We start from the raw sequence: 21,229 nt of genomic DNA, 5'->3' as shown, positions 1-21,229 counted from the left end.
GAGCCACCAACTATTGCCATATTTACACACACTTCCTCCCTCTCATATACATATCTTTGTGTGCATGTGTTTGCTGAGCCAGTTGAAATTAACTTGCTGATATCACCTCTAAGTACTTTAGCCTGTATCTCCTTGAAACAAAATCATCTTCCTACATAACAATAGAATCATTGCCTTCAAGAAATTTATCATTGATAAATAATACCATCTAATATATAGTTCATAATCAAGTTTCCCCAATTTGAATGGTCATAATTGTTATAATAATTTCCTTAATCACTATTATTGACACAGGATCCAATAAAAGTTTACACAATGCATTTAGAAGTCGTATATCTTTTATTTAGAACATTCTTCCCCGATCCTTTTTTTTCCTTTTGTCTTTCATGACATGGACCTATCTTGAAGAGTCCAAGCCTGTTGTCTTGCAGCATGGCCTATAATCTAGATTTATCTTATGGTTTTCTCATGATAGTTAACATGTTTATGGAAGAAACCCCTACTTATCCATATACAGTTGATTTTCCATATACATTCCCATATTTTCCCATTTCTAAGACTTTGCTCTCACAGAATGTTTCTTTCACGTATGCCCTCACGTGTCTCTACAAGGCCTGGTTCAATACTTAACCTTCTCCAGGAAGATTTCTCTGACGCCTTTCATTCTGAAGGAGTCTATGAATATCCAGAATATATTAGCCTTTCTTTTCTTGCAGCATGTGTAATTTTTTGGCTTTGTATTTATTTTTATTAGGTCACATGTCTTTTACCTTCTCCCCAGTGAAAGCCAACTAAAGGCAAGCCTAGTTTATCTTTGTTACCTCCCTGGCATCTAGCACAGACTGGGCAATCAATATGTGTATTTCCTGAATGGTTAGATGAATAAATCAATGAACAAATGAAAATGGTATCTTTGGCCTCTGAGACATAGTGAGTTGGTTAAGAACTTAATTCTTTAAAAAGGGTTACAGAATTTCTTCATACGTGTGCTTTCTGCATCTAAAATAGTCTACTTATTTTGTATAAAAACTCTAAATAAATTTTTAGTTTTAATAAAAAACATGTATATCACATTGTATAGCTCTTTTAAAAATCATGTTGGTAAGCATTGAGGGAAGTCTTTCAATCTGGCAAGTTCATTCTTTAGCTTTGGAAAGTGGTCTTGTATTATTTCTTTATAATTTCCTCTTGTGCATATTTTTTTTCTCTCTAGAATGAGTCCTACAAATCAGACTTCTGAGTTAAGACTTCTGAGTTCATCCACTATATTTCTTATCTTTTCTTCCATATTTTCTATCTTCAACTTTCTGAAAGACTTCTTCAACATGTCTTCCAGCCTACAGGTATTACTGTTCTTTAAAATTTTTTGAAATTTGTGTTTTTTATTTTTAGGAGTTTTATTTTTATGCTCTGAGTGGTCTGTTCAATACCATCCATTTTTTGTCTTATGGATGTAATGTCTTCTCAAGTCTGTACAAAAATAGTAATTAGAATTTAATGAAAATGTTCTTCCATTCCCTTCATTAGCTCTGTTTAAGCTTTCTTAAAAGTTCTTATTTTTATCTTGATCTCTCTCTTATTCATATTGAAGGCATGCTATGCATTAAGTATAGAAACTTCTGTGCACTGCAAAGCTGATTGGGAATTCTATGTATGTGAGCAAGTTTGCCAACTGCCAGGTTGGCTATAGGTTAATTACATGTTGACTTAGGCATTATGGTCAGAAACTCCCAACTGTCAAAAATGGAGGTCTTTTTTCTGAGATCTTTCAATTTCTTTAATAAAAAACTCTTCAGTATTTTGCCTGGGAATAAATATCTAGTTGGTGAAGACAGCCAGCAGAGGGGTGTGTGTGTGTGTGTGTGTGTGTGTGTGTGTGTGTGTGTGTGTGTGAGAGAGAGAGAGAGAGAGACAGAGTGTGTGTGTGTGTGTGTGTGTGTTCTGTTTATTTTGGCCTCTTGTTAACCTTCTTCTGTTTTTAGTCCTTTATTTCATCCCTTCTCTCTGCCATACCTGTCACCTCATCTATCTCCTGTGCATCAGCACTCCAAGGCTTGGCTTTATCCTGCTATATCAGTTACCACTCATTTTTCCATCTAGTTTCCATTTTCCAGAATTTTGTTAAAATCTCTCACACTCTGATGAATTATCTTGTTGTTTTGTTACAGATTTACATGGTATTTTTTGTTTGTTTGTTTATTTTGAGACGGAGTCTCAGTGTCACCAGGCTGGAGTATAGTGGTGCGATCTGGGCTCACTGCAACCTCCAACTCCCTGGTTCAAGCGATTCTCCTGTCTCAGCCTCCTGAGTAGCTGGGATTATAGGCATGGGCCACCACGCCCAGCTAATTTTTTTGTATTTTTAGTAGAGACGGAGTTTTACCATGTTGGTCTTGATCTCCTGGCCTCGTGATCCACCCACCTCGGCCTCCCAAAGTGCTGGGATTACAGGCATGAGCCACCATGCCCAGCCTATATGTTCTTTTAATGCCTTTACCATTATTCTGTGGCGTCGTGGAAAGAAGAGGAAATAAATACATGTATTTATTTGCCATCTTTAATTGGACTGCTTAATGTAAAAGTGTTTGTGTTATAAATTCCCCCTCATATATTTGGTTTTGTGACTGCAGTCATGTAAATTCTCTGCCTAGAAGTTTAAAGAAAGTGATTCTGTATGTGATTAGTGAGTAAGGTTCAGATAACCTTGGGTGGTTTAGGTTTCCTAGTGAGTAATCTGGACAAGGGAGATTTAAGATACTGCAGACAGAGTGTGAGAATAACTCTCTCTTCACGACTTAAGAAGCCTGGTTCCTTATTTACAATTGGGATAAGATAAATGGTTGAATACCTAGAGAAGTTCTACAAAAAGTTACACAAAAAGTTTAGTTAAATTTAAGTTAAAAGTTAGTTAAAATGAAAAGTTAAGTTTTTGTTCTGCTGCTAAACCATGCTCCTCTGCATGTTGAACCTTCAGTTTCCTCTAGATTTCTAGCACCTGAAAGAAAACAAAACTGCAGCCAGGTAGGCCTCTCCTAATCTTACTCATTTACGGAGAATTTCCCCTTTGAGTCACCATGGCATTGGCTGGTTACTCACACCACAGATACCTCAGGATTGGCTGGGACTGCAAATAAAATACTGTTTGCCCGTAATCAAGTTGATAAGCTACAACATAAACACATCTAGGTTCTTGTTCTTAGAATACAGCATGAAGCATTTGCTTTCTTCTTTCTTCCTAACATTTTCATGCGAGATCCAGAAAGGACACATTGTCTCTGGCCATTCGAAGAAACAAAGAAAGAAAGTAAGAAAAGGTATTTAAAGAGAGAGAGAGAGAGAGAGCGCGCGAGAGAAAGAGAAAAGCTAAAATGGGTTTGCTGGGTTCTAAAAATCCCCAAACCAAACAAGCCCAAATTCTTCTTTTGGGACTTGACTCAGCTGGGAAGTCTACTCTCCTTTATAAATTAAAGCTTGCTAAGGATATTATCACCATCCCTACAATAGGTTTCAATGTGGAGATGATCGAGTTGGAAAGGAGTCTTTCGCTCACAGTCTGGGATGTTGGAGGACAGGAAAAAATGAGAACTGTTTGGGGCTGTTACTGTGAGAACACTGATGGGTTGGTGTATGTTGTGGACAGCACAGACAAACAGCGACTGGAAGAGTCTCGGAGACAGTTTGAGCACATTTTGAAGAATGAACACATTAAAAATGTGCCTGTTGTTCTATTAGCCAACAAACAAGACATGCCTGGAGCTCTGACTGCTGAGGACATCACCAGAATGTTCAAAGTGAAGAAGCTTTGCAGTGACCGGAACTGGTATGTGCAACCCTGCTGTGCCCTCACAGGGGACGGGCTGGCCCAGGGGTTCAGGAAATTAACTGGATTTGTGAAGAGCCACATGAAATCAAGAGGAGACACTTTGGCATTCTTCAAGCAGAACTGAGACTGAAAAATCCAAGTCTCAACAGAGACACTGATGAAGTTGAAAGGGTAATTGTTTTTCTATGCCAAATGAAGAAATCAAATTATTGAGATGACAAACTTTTCCTGAGATGTTATTTCATTTACATTTAGTTAAACAACTTAGAATGATATCTAGAAAATATTTATTTTTCAGCCAGAAACTTTAGCAAACTGTGGCAATGCTCACTGGGAATGAAAATGTATAATGTTCTACAAATTTTTATCACATTGGATGACTTTGAATATAGTAGTCACATTTGGGACCAAATAAATTACTACATTATTAATTGTATATGACTACTAGAACAAAGTTTTAGTAAGCTGTCTGCTAATAGAGTCAGAATTCTTCCAGATTGTTTCCAGCTGTAACAGGTATTGAATTTCCACCATGCTCCTATGTAATAGCTGGGTGGTGTAAAAAACGAACTTCAAATTGTGGAGTGGAAAAGGGGTAATGTTAACATCTTGTAAATTCATGTTCCCTAAATAAAGCTTTCTTATTTCCTAAATAAAGCTTTTCTTCTGGATTCCTGCCACCTTTTTTGAAATCTATTGCTGGGAACTTCCTCCAGTGAATCTTAAACAATGAACTTCAGGCTGCTAATTACTCAGAGGCTGTGTTCTGCCATAGGGAGCAGAGTGTATTTACTTAAAGGTCTGGTGATCGGGGTAGCACCTTGGAGTTTAGGGGCTCAGGGCTCAGCTCTAGGCTACAGCCCCGAGTCTCGCTTCCTTGGAATTCAGTTTAACAGCCATTGTTTGGAAACATATGTGCAGCTCATTGTACTGATCAAACAGGAACCAGACCTAGACTTTGCTCTCAGAGACCTACAATTTACAGCAGGAAACAACATAAAGCTAGCAGCTAGAGTAGGGCAATAAATGCTATGTGCGATTGCGGGAGATACTCTTTTTAACCAGGGAAACAAGAAATGCTTACTGCAGGAGATGGTATTTTAGAGGGTCCCTCACTCCCACTGACCCTACAAAGGTACAGGTTAGTCACTGGAAGTTCCCATCTCTAGGAAACTTTCCAGAGGCATTGGGCGGGAGGGCAGGTGAGTGGGCAAAGGAGCTGGAGATTGAAATGGAAGTCCCCTGAGAAGCTCAGAACTCCCAGGGAGGCCCTGGTACAAACAGACAACACTTTCCTCCTACCCCACTTCCAACAAGGCTCATTTGGGGCTGGAAGCAGAGCTCAATCATCCATAGCAGACCCTAGGACTCCAAATCTTAAGATCACAGAGGGAAAAAAAAGGGGGTAAAATAAACCAAAGATGCCAGCCCTTGGATTCCTCTTAACGATTTTCTTCTCTCGTCTTAGCTATTTGTTCAGCAAAGATCCGAGCACTACCTTCTGTGCTACGTGGTAGAGATTCAAATAATAAACTAGACACACAGGTAATAATAGTTACTGTGGGATGAGTACTTGTGGGTGCCAGGCACTGTGTGCTAAGCACTTTCATACATCTTCCCATTTAATGTTCACAACTGCCCAAAGAGAAACAGGCATAATCTAAATTTTAAAGATGAGTGTACTGAGTCTAAACAAGATTACACAACAACCACCACAAAAAAACTACTTGATATTTAACTGAGGAGTAGCAACAGAGCCAAGATTCAAATTCAGGTGTGTCTCACTCCAGGGTCTGTGCTGTTAGGTGTTCTGACGTTGTTTTACTAATAAGGTATAGTCTCTGTCTTCAGTGAACTTACCACATGCAATTAAGAATAAATCAGGCCAACATACATTACTTCTATAATAAAAATGTTCTTAGAAAAAATTTACTAGGCAGAATAAATTAAGTTCAATAACAGAGATATAAAAAACATGAAAGACTGGCAAAAAGTTTCCTGATTTCAGGGAGATCTCAGGGGGGTGGCAATGTTAAATGCTTCGTAGTAGAACTTTTCTTTTTTGGAACATAATTAAAATCTCAAATATGTATCTTCCCTTACAATTTCTCTGTGTGTGTTTTTATGGAATCTTCTTAGTAACCTTAAATTGGAAGTCACTAACTTACTTCTACAAAAAATGCCCTCTGGTGCTCGTGTATCTTGGTAATCTGAATTAAGTCAAGCCCTTTATGGCCCAGTCTTGGCATGATGTAAAAGTTGAAGAAAACAGCCCGTTAAAATACTGAAAGGAACCCAAATCTTCACTTTAGAAAGCCCCTGGGTGTATGTGTTGGGTGTGGTGGGCAAATGCATTCTTCATGTAGAGCAAAACTTATAAAGCAGCATTTTCCTGTCATTTCAACATCTCCCCCCATATAGCAGCTATTCCTTAAAATCTCTGTTAATATTCTCCCCAAAACGTGTACCCTTCTCATGCTTTCCTCCTTTCTTCCCTGGGATCCAGGGATTCAGTCTATTTTCCTCCATCAGTCACTTGCTTTCTTTTTTTTTGAGATGAGGTCTCACTCCATCACCCAAGCTGGAGTGCAGTGGTGCGAGCTCAGCTCACTGCAACATCCACCTCCCAGGTTCAAGCGATTCTCCTGCCTCAGCCTCCCAAGTAGCTGGGACTACAGGTGCGCACCACCATGCCAGGCTAATTTTTGTATTTTTCAGTAGAGACGGAGTTTCACTATGTTGGCCTAGCCAGGCTGGTCTCGAAGCTTTCTTTTTGAGTTAATTTTATCAGTCTTTATTTGGCAATTCCCTCCTGCTCTCTGCAGTATGATCTTGTCTGCCCTCCAACACACACACATGCACATGCATGCACATACATAGACCTGTGCACTCTTCACCCTGGTCTACTAATAAAGCCCGAGACTGAGGGATGGGAAAAAACTAGGTGGACAGTAGCAAAATATTTCTTGACAGACAAGAGAAAGAGGCTTGATATTTATTATTGTCATACATTTTATTTCATTTTTATTTTGTGCATTCCTTTCAGGTGTTTATCTTTATATTTTTATTTTATTTTGTGTATTCTTTAAAATGAATTTTATCGTGTATATTTGAGGTTTATGTTATGATGTTTTAGGACACATATAGATACTAAAATGATTACTGTAGTAAAGCAAATTAACGTACCTATCATCTCACATTGTGACTTTCTTGTATGTGACAAGAGTGACTAAAATCTACTTATTAATATTGAACAAAAATCCTAAATGCCAAGTAATTTTACTCTATCATTTATCTGTAACAAGGTAAAACTTAACTTATCAAAATAGCATGCTGCCATGGATTTAATAGCAACAAAAGCATAACACTTCTGAAATATTCCTTGCCTAAAGAGTTAAAGAATAAATCTTAAATCTTTGAGATAAAGGTAAATATCAGTTACATTTTCTGAAAAGTGAATATCAGATAAATATTTCTATCTGATTTTCTAAGCATTGTAAATGACAAAAATCTCGACAGGGCATAAGAATGAATAATGGCGAATAAATAAAACACCCACAGTGACTGATGTGTGTGTGTGTGTGTGTGTGTGTGTGTGTGTGTGTGTGTGTGTATATTTTAAGGCAGAGTCTCACTCTGCCTCACCCTGTCTCACCCAGGCTGGAGTACAGTGGTGCGATCTTGGCTCACTGCAGCCTCCACCTGCTGGGTTCAAGCGATTCTCCTGTCTGCCTCCTGAGTAGCTAGGACTACAGGCATATGCCACCACGCCTGGGTAATTTTGTATTTTTGGTAGAGACGGGGTTTTCACCATGTCAGCCAGGTTGGTCTCAAACTCCTGACCTCAGGTAATCTGACCTCCTCGGCCTCCCAAAGTACTGAAATTACAGGCATGAGCCGCTGTGGCCAGCCCGAACATGACTATGTTTTGATAAAGAACAAACTGGGTTTTACCAAACTAAGGAAGACCAGGTATGGAAGGAGCCCTGCAGTTCTAGCTCCCGGTAGGTGGTACTGAGAGGCAGTCTTGGAGGCCGACTGAATTCCTGCAGTGTGTTGACTATGCGGAGGAATTAACCTAAAAAGAGCGACCCTCCGCTGTGTTCTGCTTTGCAAACCTCAAGTTGGCCGACTCTCGCTTGCATGAGCTCTCTCACCACAGAGATAGAGACAGAGACACAGAGGGACAGCCAGAAATAGAGAGACCTCCTTTGGCAGTGCCAATGAGTATTTTAACGTAATAACATAATTTAATAATGTCACAGGGGTTCCAGTCCACCAGATTTTTAGCACAGTGTTGAATTACTTTAAGTATAAGATACCACACTTTACCTTGAAAGTACCACACACACAAAAAAGATGGTTATTAGATAACTTAACCATATAAGTAGTATTTTCACAAATATTATCTCATTTCGTTCTCACAAAATCTTATGAGGGAAGCATAGCAAATATCAACTCCATTTTAAGGATATGAGGAAACTAAGCAGTTACCAAAAAAAACCAAAAAAAAACAAAAACAAAAAACCCACACACACACATAGGCTGGGCGCAGTGGCTCACGTCTGTAATCCCAGCACTTTGGGAGGCCGAGGCGGGCGGATCACGAGGTCAAGAGATCGAGACCATCCTGGCCAACATGGTGAAACCCCATCTTTACTAAAAATACAAAAAATTAGCCGGGCAAGGTGGCACATGCCTGTAGTCCCAGCTACTCGGGAGGCTGAGGCAGGAGAATCACTTGAACCTGGGAGGCAGAGGTTGCAGTGAGCCGAGATTGTGCCACTGAACTCCAGCCTGGGTGACAGGGAGAGACTGTCTCGAAAAAAAAAAAAAAAAGAAAAGAAAAAGAAAGTACATGAGTAAATTAGAGGTAGGGAATGGCAGGGAGTGTAAGGCTCATTTACATAAGGATTCAGAAAACACCCCTCTACACTTTTGGTTGGAGACCTACAACATTGAAGACCTGAGGAAGGTGTATTCTAAGTTGGAGAACAGCAAGTTTAAGAGCTGTGAGGCAGTAACAAGCTGGGAGTGACAGAAGGGCATTGAGGCCGGTATGGCCGGATAGGGACACAGGTGGGAGAAATAGAAAGTGGGCATCAGCTAGGGAAAGGAGTGAATGGAGAGGTTTAAAGCAGGTGAATGATGTAATCAGATGTTCACTGTTAGAAGACCTTCTTGGCAGAATTCTGTGTGGAGAATGCAGCCATCCAGGCGAGAATTGGTGGTGGCCTCATGGTAGTGGGATTGAGAAGTGGTCAGAAGGGAGAGGTATTTTGAAGGGTGAACTGACAGGATTTGCTGGTGGATGTAGGATCCAAGGGGGAAAGGAAGATATCTTTTAGGTTTTTGGCCCAAGAAACACTGTATCCTGTAGACCCATTTAGTTTCTAGAAACAAAGAGATTTAATGGTAAAACCTGTATGTGCCACATTATAGCTAAATTCATTGTATCATAATATTTGTGTGTGTGTGTTTGTTTGAGATGGAGTCTCAGAGTCTCGCTCTGTCACCAGTGTCTCCCGCTACACACACACACACACACACACACACACACACACAGTTGCAATCATCCTGACACTTTACACATAAGTACTTTATTGTGTATCTCCTTAGAATCACCCTTCTCCTATGTAACCATATTTGGGCTTCTTTTCTCTTCCTGTTTCTCTCTCTTTCTACCCGCCCCCCTCACCACCACTTTCTGCTACACATGTACCCACAGGTGCACGTACACACACACACAGTTGCAATCATCCTGACACTTCACACTTACTTTATTGTGTATCTCCTTAGAATAGCCCTTCTTCTATATAACCACAGTGCCATTAATTTACACATAAAACTTCAAGCATTAATTCAATATTATCAAACAGTCTATAAGCAAATTCCCCCAGGATACCCGATATCATCTACAGAACTTGTTTGATCCAGAATCTATTGCATTTGGCCATGTCACTTTTAATTTAGAATATTTTCCCCACCTTTTCCTAGTTTTTCATGTCCTAGAAATTTTTAAGGAGTCCAAGCCAGACAATTTATGTCCCACAGTCTGGATTTGTCTGTTTCTTCATGATTGGATTCAGGTTAAACATTTTTGGCAAGAATATTCTACAGATGCTACTGCACTTCCCACCATATCCACTAGGGAATATATAGTGTCAGTTTGTCCTCTCATTAGTGACACTAAATTTATTACTAGCTTTTTCCATGATAAAAATATAATTGTTTTCCTCTGCTGTTAATAAGTGACTTGATATGTATTTGAAAGGATAAATATGATCTTTTGAGAGCTTATGAATATCCCATTCCCCAAAAGCCTTTCACTTAATGGTTTTGGCCTCCATTAATGATCTTTACCTGAATCAGTTATTGCATTGGGAACTACAAAATGGTGATTTTTTCTCCTAAATCTCTAATTCCTTGACATTTGCTAGCTGGCATTCCTCTATAAATATGAGCTTTATCACCCATATCCATCATTTATCTCTCTCTCTTTCTCATCACTATGGACTCACAGACACTTTGTAATTTCAAAGTTTTATAATTCAGCGCTATTCAAACTCAGGTCCATGGATCAGCAAAATCAGCATTGCCTATGAGCTGTTTAGAAATGTAAATTCCTGCTCCCTCCCTCTCCACCACCCCAGACTAACTAATCAGAATCTTGGTTGGGGACAAGGGGTGTCCAGGAATTTGTGTTGTGACCAACACTGTTATACAGTCCTCCCTCAGTATCCATGGAGAATTGGTTCCAAGACCTCCCCAAGATACCAAAATCTGAGGATACTTAAGTCCTTGATATAAATGGCATAGTATTTGCATATAACCAACCCACATCCTCCCATACACTTTAAATCATTTGAGATTACTTATAATACAATGTAAATGCTATGTAAATAGTTGTTATACTGTATTGTTTAAAGAATAATGACAAGAAAAGGGGTCTGTATATGTTCAGAACAGACACAATTTGATATGTATTTGAAATGATAAATATGATCTTTTGAGAGCTTATGAATATCCTATTCACCGAAAGCCTTTCACTTAGTGGTTTTGGCCTCCATTGATGATGAGCTTTAAATATGAGCTTTAAAGCTTATACCCAGGCTGGAGTGCAGTGGCGCAATCTTGGCTCACTGCAGCCTCTGCCCCCCGGTTCACGCCATTATCCTGTCTCAGCCTCCCGAGTAGCTGGGACTACAGGTACCCATCACCTCGCCCGGCTAATTTTTTGTATTTTTAGTAGAGATGAGGTTTCACCATATTAGCCAGGATGGTCTCAATCTCCTGACCTCGTGATCCACCCACCTCGGCCTCCCGAAGTGCTGGGATTACAGGCTTGAGCCACTGCGCCTGGCCAACAAAATGATTCTTACATATCTCTCCTCAAATTATACGTAAGGTATAATATAATACAACCTTGTACTTCTAAGTCAGATTGGACTTTCTTTCACTTTAAAGCATTTTTCCACTCGAGTTTAATGTACGTACTTTAGTTGCCAATGAATGAGGAACATGAGAGACCGTGGTGATGACACCAGCTTCTGTTTAATGGGACAACCCCCAGTAGCCTCATGGTTTTATTTCTGCTCTTGCTTTAATAATGTATTTTACATGTATTCTAAAATTTAATATAACATAAAAACACACCAATCCCAATTTGTAAAAATGCATATATAGAATACATAAAATACATAAAATATCTAGGTAGTTGTACATAAGTGACTAGAATTCTGTACAGTTCTCAATATTTTCCAAAGTTTCTACAGTGAACATGTGTTACTTTTATATTCAGTGATAACACACTTTATTTTTAAAGGAGCTATTTAATCTTCATAGCGTATATAAACCATGAGTTGACAATGCATGTATGGCCTTAGAACTGTCATTTCAAATGCATTAATCTAAAGTATTAAGAAGTCCTTTTAAAGACCAGAAGTATTGCAATGTATAGACACATGGGGGCACTGTAACCAAGTATTAATAATCAAAGAAAAACAAATCCAATAACCAAAACAGTTGACGTATTGAAAATTCACTGTAGTCCAGGTTCTGTTCTTAGCATTTATATGTATTATCTCATTTAATCCTCACATTAAATCTGGGGAATACCCTTATTATCCTCATTAGTACAGTGATCTGAGACTCAACGCTATGCAGCCACCTAAAATTGTAAAAAGCATTTACTGTGGCCTTTTATACATAATCAAGCTTTCACTATCAGTTGTTTGGTGAGAATTCTATACTGTACTTCTGTGCAAAAGTTTAATTCTCTTTTAAGTCATGGCCTGCTTCATACTATCAAATGCTTTCTCGGCTGGGTGCGGTGGCTCATGCATGTAATCTCAGCACTTTGGGAGGCCGAGGCGGACGGATCACTTGAGGTCAGGAGTTGGAGACCAGCCTGGCCAATACAGTGAAACCCCATCTCTACCAAAAATACAAAAATTAGCTGGGCATGGTGGTGTGCGCCTGTAGTCCCAGATACTCAGGAGGCTGAGTCAGGAGAATCGCTTGAACTCAGGAGGTGGAGGTTGCAGTGAGCCGAGATTGCGCCACTGCAATCCAGCCTGGGCAACAAGAGCGAAACTCCATCTAAGAAAGAAAGGAAGAAAGGAAGGAAGGAAGGAAGGAAGGAAGGAAAGGAAGGAAGGAAGGGAAGGAAGGAAGGAAAACCAAAAACTAAAAAAACACCAAATACTCTCTCTGTTGCTCTCCTCAGAGTCTAAGGACAGCTAAGGAGCAGAGAATCGATATTTAATAAAATTTGGTTTCTTCATCAGCAATATATCATAAAATTACAGAAAGTTAGAAAAAATGGATAAATATAACTATTAGCATTTTGCTGCATTTTCTTGCAGTCTTAATTCTTCTTCAATGTGTATATAATTCAATGTATCATTTAAAATTGTATTTATGTTTTAGCAGGTAAACAAAAATTGTATATATTTATTATGTACAATGTGACGTTTCAAAATATCTATACAATTTGGGATGGCTCAATTAATATATGCATTACCTCACATACTTATTTTTCTATGGTGAGAACACAAAATCTACTCTGTTAGTGATGTTCAGTTATACAATACATTGTTATCAACTATAATCACCATGTCATACAATAGCTCTCTTGAACTCATTCCTCCTGAGTAAAATTTTGTATCTTTTGACCGATATCTACCTGCACCAAGCCTGGTAATCACCATTCTACTCACTGATTCTATTGAGTTCAACTTTTTAAGATTCCACATTTATGTGAGATCATGTAGTATTTGTCTCAATATATCATTTTTGATAATTTGGTAATTCAAGTTTTTTCTTCTGTCATCACATTCACATATTATATACCTTTACCATGTTATATATCTTTTAGAACCATCAATTTTCAATGTTACCTCATTTCCAATGTAGTAGACATATCATATTAAATGTTTAGGTAGTTGCACACAATTGTAGGTTTTTAACCATTTCTCTACCATTAGTTTTTTACATTGCAGTCAATTTTTCATGTTGTAAATAATTCAGCAAAAGCATTTTCATGCATGTACTGCCACCCCCATATTATTACTTCATTCACTGATGAATCTGGGCAAAGTACATTGAAAAGCTTCTGGAAAGGGTTCAATATTCTAGGTGCTATTAAAAGCATTTGTGATTAGTGGAGGTTAAAATGTCAACATTAACAGGAGTTTGGAAGAAGTCAATTCCAACCCTCATGCATGACTTTGAGGGAGTTCAAGACTTCAGTGGAGGGGGTCACTGTAGATGTGATGGAAATAGCAAGAGAACTACAATTAGAAGTGGAGTCTGAAGATGTGACTGCATTTCTGCAATCTCATGATCCAAGTTTAGCAAATAAGGAGTTGTCTTTTATACATGAACAAAGAAAGTGGTTTCTTGAGACAGAATCTATTGAGATTTCCTTCTTGAGAGAGAAGGAAAAGAGAGCTCTGGAGTTCCTCAGAGTGGCAACTACATGCTATATCTGAAAGTAAGAGAGTGGGATGGGTAGGGGTGGGTCATATCTACTCAAACACCTCACTGCTCAGGCACCAGGAAGCATAATCCCATTATGTGCTGGGAAAGAGTAAAGTTGGAAATATTTGGTGAACTAAATTATTATTAAAGATAAATATATATGTATTAATTTAACTAAGGAAGCAATTTGAGTAAGTTAGAGGTCATTTGAGGAGGCCTTATCTAAGGGAAATAGAGACTAGGGAAGGAACAGGAGATGGAGTGAGGGACTAATCGGGTGTACCAGGCATGAAAGAGCAGAATGATAGCAGATTTTCAGTCTGGATGATTATAGGAAGGGTGATGTCAATGAGAAGATAAGGTGAGTGGTGCTTGTCAGCGTGCAGCTGAGACACCTACATTTGACCTTACCTTTTGCTTGATAAGATCTACTATCTTCGCTTCAGGCCCTTTGCTCAGTACACTCTGCTTCTCCTTTGTGTTGAGTTACTGGAGATCCAGCTAGAAATCAGAATTGGTCCCTGCTCTGGGTGGATGGACAGATGCCATGGGTAAGGAACATATGCAGGAATTTTAGGGATATGTAAAGTGCTTTGTGTACATTACCTAATTTTTTAAATTATAATTTATGTTCTAGGGTACATGTGCACAACGTGCAGGTTTGTTACACATGTCCGTCAATGACAGACTGGATTAAGAAAATGTGGCACACATACACCATGGAATACTATGCAGTCATAAAAAGGATGAGTTGATGTCCTTTATAGGGACATGGATGCAGCTGGAATACATTACCTGATTTAAATTTCAAAATATTTCATGAGTAAAATATGATTATGTTCCTTTTAAAGAAAAAGAATTATTAGACTATCTAGAATCCAGCTCTGCTACATAATCTTGTGCCAGTTAGTTCACCCCTCTGAACCTTCGGTCTCTCCATTTTAAAAGGTGAATACTCCCTACACTGATGGTCATGGGGACTATGGTGTTGCGAAAGGGCCAGAGAGTCCACCAGCACACCGCCCTGACGTCCTCTCACCCTGCCAGGGCCTATGATCCAGAGAAAGGGGAGAGGGGCACCTAGCCCCACCCCTGGCCCTTGCAGTGAGATGATGTCATGCCCCTCAGTCTCCACACACTTGGGGCTGCCCTTGAGCCGTAGCCTACAGAGCAATGATTAGACCCTACTCCTGGCCCACACAGTGTACTGATGTCATGCCCTACCGGCTGCTGCTGCATGCTGATGATGACATCACCCTGTGGGTGTTCTCACCCCTGAGGACCCAGAATCTCATTTGCTAGAGGGAGAGGCAGGTGCCAAGAGCAGTGGGGCTTGTGTGGAGTCGATGTGACATCAGCCTCAGTGACCAATAGCTCTGGACAACTTATAGGGCCATATCTGAACCTTGACCTTGGGGGCACCTTGTCTGATGGTTGCACTGAGATTGCATGCAATAGGGATTGGTTATTTCTACAGAGCAATGTAGAGCCTGCCTCTCTGGAGGGGTAATGGAAGAACAACTTGACCTCTAATCTAAACTTTTAAAAAGAGTTGTTTACATGTGTTGTCTCTACTCATTTCCCATTCACTCCTCAACCCATTCCAACTGTTAAAGATTATTTCTAAAAGGTAAAATCAGAAATCTATGCAAATATGCAAACATAAAGTGAACATGTGTCAATTAACTCATTAATTAATAAAGGAACCAGTTGTCAATCTAAAATAAACAGCAGAGAGACCGACTCTCCAAAACAGAGTTAATTCAAGAATAGCAAGAAATTACAATTTGGGATGCGGGTTCTGTGTCAGGCCATAGGTGCATCCAAAGAGGTTTGGGTAAGAGCAGGCTTTTAAAAGAAAAAAGAATTACAGGAAACATGCTTTGAAAAAAAGACCATTGGTTACCGGGGCTTGTTGCAGGAGTTGGCATTAGCTTATTGGTAGAGACAGCCATTGTTAGGCAAGTGTCCTTGTGCAAGTGGCTTATCTGGAATACTGCGATTTGAGGAATTTCTTGCAATAATTCGTACTACCAACTTAGATGCCTGAGGGCTTCTACTCCATAGCCTCGTGGCTCCATTTCATTAGACTTGACGTAAGTGACTTCATTTTGACACTGATAACTTCACACAGTAAGACATTATGACTGTCTCAAAGAACCTTAAGAAGTACATAAATAGGCAGTAGTATTCTGGAATGAATTTCTTCCCCCATCCTCTCTCTCATCCAATGGATGAAAAAGATCTTTTGACTCAGCTTCCAAATTGGATTAATCTTTTCTCCAGCTTCACAAACAGCATCTTACTCCAAGCGAAAACATGTGTGGATCCGACTATTGCCTTCCAGTTGGCCTCACCTTCTGCTCCCCAAATCTGTTTGCTAGAGTTTCCAAAGTGATCTTTTTTTAAAAAAGAAGAAAAAGAACAACAATAAACTAGATCATGTTGCTTCCCTTTGTAAAATCTTCCAAGGGCTTCTTTGCTTGGAGATTTAAATCCACACTTTTTGTGCTTGCTTACAAGGAAATATGTGATCTATCTGTGCCTCTTTTCGAATATCATGTACCAGTCTGCCTTCCCACAGTGCTCTAGGGCCTTCTGCTTAGAATGCTCTTCCTCCTGAATTTTCCACTGTCATCTCCTTTTCATTTTTAGATTTCAGCTTGAATATTGCCTTCTCAGGCCTTTCCAGACCCTGCATTCTAAACTGGCCACTCAGTTTAGATATTTAAATTGCTAAATATCAATCACTTTGATACAAAATTTGTGTATCGTCCCTCTCTCCACCCCCAATAAAAATGAAAGTGCATAAGTTCAGCAAGAAAAGCTCTGATTTACACTGTTCACCAATGTCTTCTCAGCTAATAGGACACTTAATTGAGTTCAGCATGTTATCTTTTCATGAGTTGGGGTTTATCACTTAAATTAAGAAGTTATTATGAATATTCTCGCTATTCCGATTTTGTAATAATCAGGACAGGCTAAACATTCACAATATTAAGACCATGCATGTATCCCTAGACCTAGTTATTTCCCCAGGTCTGGTTTCATAAATGCTGGTGATAAAACAGGTCTGATATATTATATGATCATTTTGTGTGATCATATAATGGCTGTGATTCTAAGTTATCTTTGATCAACCTTAAGAAAAATGACAGTACAGCTAACATAGTAACTTTTGCAAAAAATCAGTGCTAATTTGCAGACTGTGGTCTAAAGAAGGGATAACCAAAGTAGAGAAATTTGATGGCACCAGTTGCTATTAAATGAATTGTAAAAATTACTGTATATACAAATTTAAAAATAAAAAATAAGCAGCTAATTGTCATAACAAAAGGTCTAATTATTTAAAATAAGTACTACCTGAGATACATTTACAAACAATATTAGATTATTTTATGTGAAAAATACTTTGGATTAAAGAAAAAAGGTGTTAAAAATATTTTCTGTGCTTGATTTCCAAAGCATATTATTGAAGATGATCTTTTCGAGGATTCTAATAGTTATTTTTCTCTTTTAATTGCTTAGATCATAATCTAGAAAGAGAATTTTAGGTTAATAATCCAATCTAAATTTCCAATCACTATTTAGCAGACATTTTTTGCTCCATCTCTGGCCAATCTCCATGTTAAATGAGAGAGGATTCCAAATAAGACCTGGTGAAGGTAACATTTGAGTTTCAGTATGAGTAGAGTGAAAATAGAAGTAGGTGAAAAGCAGAGAAACTGGTGCTTTAGGCAAAGGCGTGAATTCAGGTCTTGTTCTGGAGACAGAATATAAACAAGATTAGCTAGAAGGGTTGGTGGGAGCCAAAACATCAAAGGCCGTAAATTTGAGGAGTTAGGGTCTTACTCTGCATGGGAAGCCAACAGATTTTAGACTGAGTGTCATGGTCCTGTGTTGTTCGTGTTGTCATGGATAAGATTGTGCAACATTAGCTAAGTAATGGACACAAATAGACCTCACATACTTAATCAAAATCAATAGGGGCCAGGCACTAGTGATTATGAACAAAAGGAGTTTCCAGTAGACCTTGGAATTACACATTAGAGCTAAAGGACATATAAAAAAGATTTATTCATTTATCTTTCAGTCGTTATTTAGAGGGCACTAACCATGAGTTAGGCACACAGGGAGACCTCCAAGCTATTTTCAGTATGCTGAAAGACCCAAAAGAAAATTGTCTATTTCCTCTCAACAGGCTGAGTAGGGTGATTAAAATTTCTTGTTAGTTTGCTTTGGGTTGGAATTTACGGGAATTCACTATGGGAACACTGATAATCTCAGGCTGACCAGAAGCTCTGATAACAAAAGACAATAAAAAAGATGATAATTGGTATTTGGTTTTCTTAAAGAGAGAATGAACTGAAATTTAATGTAGTTTGCTAGGTAAAATTATTCAGAATGTGGAAAAGCCAATGCACGGAAGAATATTCAGGAGACAAAAATAATGAAAATCAGATTCCCACCTTTACACAGTCTCTTTTATATAAATCCCAACCTGTTTCTCCTCCCCTAATTTCCACCTCAGTAATGGCCCCACAATTCTTTCAGCTACAAATCCCAGAAACTTGGGCATTCTTCTCAACTCCTGCCTCCATTTAGTTCTTCTATCAAATCACAAACCAAACTATTGACTCTACCTCTGAAACTTTTCTAGAATCTTACCTTCTTCTTTATTCACACTATTCTGGCCTCTGTTGGTGTCACAGGAGACACTCTTCCTTCACCACACTACGGCTTTTTCCTTTGTTTTGCAGAGTGGGTGGAATTCACAAACTAACTGTTGAGCAAACCAAGGTCTGTGTGACCTTGCCCAGAAAGATTAATTATACATAATGCAACAGGGAATAAAATATGTCACAGTTGTCAAATTCTTCTGAGATATCCTCCTATGTCCAGAAGCTGTGCTAGCTAGTTATTGAGTTTTTATTAGAAAAGAAGGAGGAATGTGTCCTTCAATGTCCTGAATGAGCTAGAAAGTTGTGATTGGGTACCATAATCTAATCTGCCTTAATTGAGATAAGCAAGGAATGATGGGTTATTACCACAGGGTCACCATTCCTGCCCAAGGAAGTTATAACTATGATCGGATTACCTCTCCTCTTGGGCAGTTGGGCTTGGTGTATGCATGCAGAAATGAAGGTGATAACTATTGCTTAGCATTGTCTTGGATAAATAATAAAAGTAAAGTTAAAAGCAATTTATCAAACCACTTTCAACTTATTCCATGTTCTGTAACTATTATCTCTTTGTACCTAGGAAAAGCAAAGTAAGACCTAGCCTCGTGAGGTACAAATTGCAATCACTTACCCAGCAGCCATTTTTTCCCCTTTTCTTATCATATTTGACACATACATACACTTTAGAAAATTTGTTATTTATTTTGAATTCAACTGGCAATCCTGTATGTTTTTGTCAACCTTAATATTCATAAACTCAATAGTCATATTCCTTGGTAGCATATACTTATACAAATATGTCCAGATTGGCAAAAAAATAACTTTTACAATGATAATTTTTCCTCTCTCTAGGATTCCTCTTCTCATAGTTTCAAATGAGTAATAAAAAGCCATATCAGCAGTATCAATTTGTTTTTTAAACAAATATAAACGATACACTGTGAACAAAGAATTAAGTATCCTGACTTGACAGTCAGAAAAATTTGTGCTAGACTTTGAAATGGCAAAAAAAGATTACTGAGTCTTCTGTCTTATGCATCCTTGTGGGGTATCTCCTCCTTCGATTTTATTTGAGCAACCTACAACTTTGTAGATGATAGAGTCTGCAGATGACTCTTGTCCATAATGTGCAAATGAATTCTATCCAGTGAAGGGACAACTGATTTTCTTCCATGCCCTGTGGAAAAAACCAGCTTTGCATCTATTTGTAAATTCATTTCAGCATTCCTTCTCTCTCTCTCTCTTTGAATTCACCTTTGAGCCAGTCATATCTTTTACATGTTCTCTTGTTAATTAATAAATTAAATAAAATCTTTGACACATGTCCATTTTACATTTTTATGAGAATCATGATTTTACATTTAAAATATGTATTTTTAGCAATGCCTTTGGAATAATAAGTCAGTTCACTGAGAGTTAGTGCTAGGATATATTTTCAATCATCTTAGGAGGCTTTTTATGTTTTTCTTAAAGCAATTCCAAAACAAATTATTTCTTACACATATTTTTGGTAATTTTTTCGCTAAGGAGAAATAAAATATAATGACTTACAAGATAAAATTTGAGGCACTGTTGTCATAGGGAAACTTAGGAAAGGAACTGGAAGATAAGATTGAGGTAGACGAAGAGAAAGAGAATAATAATGACTTTTTAAAGTAAAGTAAAGTAAACAAATGAACAAACAAACGAAACCCAAAGCCCTTGCGCCAAATCCTTACAGAGAGACGGATAATGCCTTAACATCTGGACCAATTAGTGACCTTACTCTTCAGCAGTTATTACCCAATATGAGGACCAATTCTTTGGGGGAAGGAAGAAGGATGGAAATGGAGACGAAAGCCTCCAACACTTCCCCTTAGAGGCCAACACACCCTTTCTGTTCAGTCTACCCACTTCCACATATTCTCTCTTCAAAAGCACCCCATTCCCCTGCCATGAGCCCTGTCCTTTCGATGCTTTACTTGTATGTAGGGACTGTATGGAGAGATAATATGAGGAATATTTTAAGAAAAGCAAATAGAGGGGACAGTGCTTTTGGTGGTGAGTTGTTCTGGGCTGGGTTCTTTAGGAAGTGAGGAGCTGGAAGAAGAGGAATAACTACATGGGCATCTGGTATGGTAGATGTTTGGATCTCTCTGAATACTTAGAAAGACTTTAGCAGGTTCACAAGTGATGGCCCTTCAAGACTACACAGCAACAATTTTTCTCCCTACCTGCATACCCCAAGCTCCCCAGCTGCCCTATCAGGAGACTTCAAGAGCAGTATCAGGGGACAGAAGGTAAACACTATGCAAAGGTCCTGAGCCTCAGTGTGAAGAGGGTGCTGGGGACAAGTGGGGGTGGTGTGGGTACAGACTTATGATCTGACACCAGCAACAGTAGGCTCCTCGCTCCAAACTGAGGTTCACACTTGGTGAGGGCAGGGCCATTCCCCACCTCCTGGGCTACCCTAGTAACTCTCAGAGCCTTGAAACTCCCTGGCCCCTATATCTTCAATCCCCAGTGAAAGTTGTGGGTTCCAGAAGTACCTCTGGCCCTAAATGACTTTTTCATAGCTGCTGTCTTTTGTTTGTTTTCAGATGAAATAACTGTTGGCCAGGCACAGTGGCTCATGCTTGTAACCCTCGCTCTTTGAGAGGGCAAGGCAGGAGGATCACTTGAGCCCAGGAATTTGAGACCACCCTGGGCAAAGTAGTGCGACCTTGTCACTATTATTACCAAAAAATTAGTTGGGCATGGA

At 38.9% G+C, this 21,229-nt stretch overlaps 1 protein-coding gene and 1 non-coding gene across 3 annotated transcripts; both read left to right on the top strand.

Annotated features, from left to right (window-relative positions):
- The first annotated feature begins 2,965 nt into the window (after window positions 1-2,965).
- ARL14 (ADP ribosylation factor like GTPase 14) lies at window positions 2,966-4,494 on the top strand. Of its 2 annotated transcripts, XM_009201428.3 has the most exons (2): window positions 2,966-3,314; window positions 3,505-4,494. In XM_009201428.3, exons 1-2 carry the CDS (start codon window positions 3,209-3,211, stop codon window positions 3,945-3,947), a joined length of 549 nt encoding a protein of 182 aa, XP_009199692.1. In that variant the 5' UTR covers window positions 2,966-3,208; the 3' UTR covers window positions 3,948-4,494. The 2 variants fall into 2 exon arrangements, with proteins under 2 accessions (XP_009199692.1, XP_003894930.1); XM_003894881.4 differs by having other exon boundaries at window positions 2,974-4,494.
- A 12,249-nt stretch (window positions 4,495-16,743) lies between these two features.
- On the top strand, window positions 16,744-16,875 carry LOC116273997. The gene has a single exon (XR_004182480.1). It is a non-coding gene; the product is annotated as a small nucleolar RNA SNORA72 (small nucleolar RNA).
- Window positions 16,876-21,229: the final 4,354 nt, after the last annotated feature.

Source organism: Papio anubis, chromosome 2 (genome assembly GCF_008728515.1).
Source record: "Papio anubis isolate 15944 chromosome 2, Panubis1.0, whole genome shotgun sequence".
Taxonomy (NCBI): Eukaryota; Metazoa; Chordata; class Mammalia; order Primates; family Cercopithecidae; genus Papio; species Papio anubis.
The sequence above is the reverse complement of the archived record's forward strand: the minus strand, read 5'-3'. Positions and strand labels throughout refer to the sequence as shown.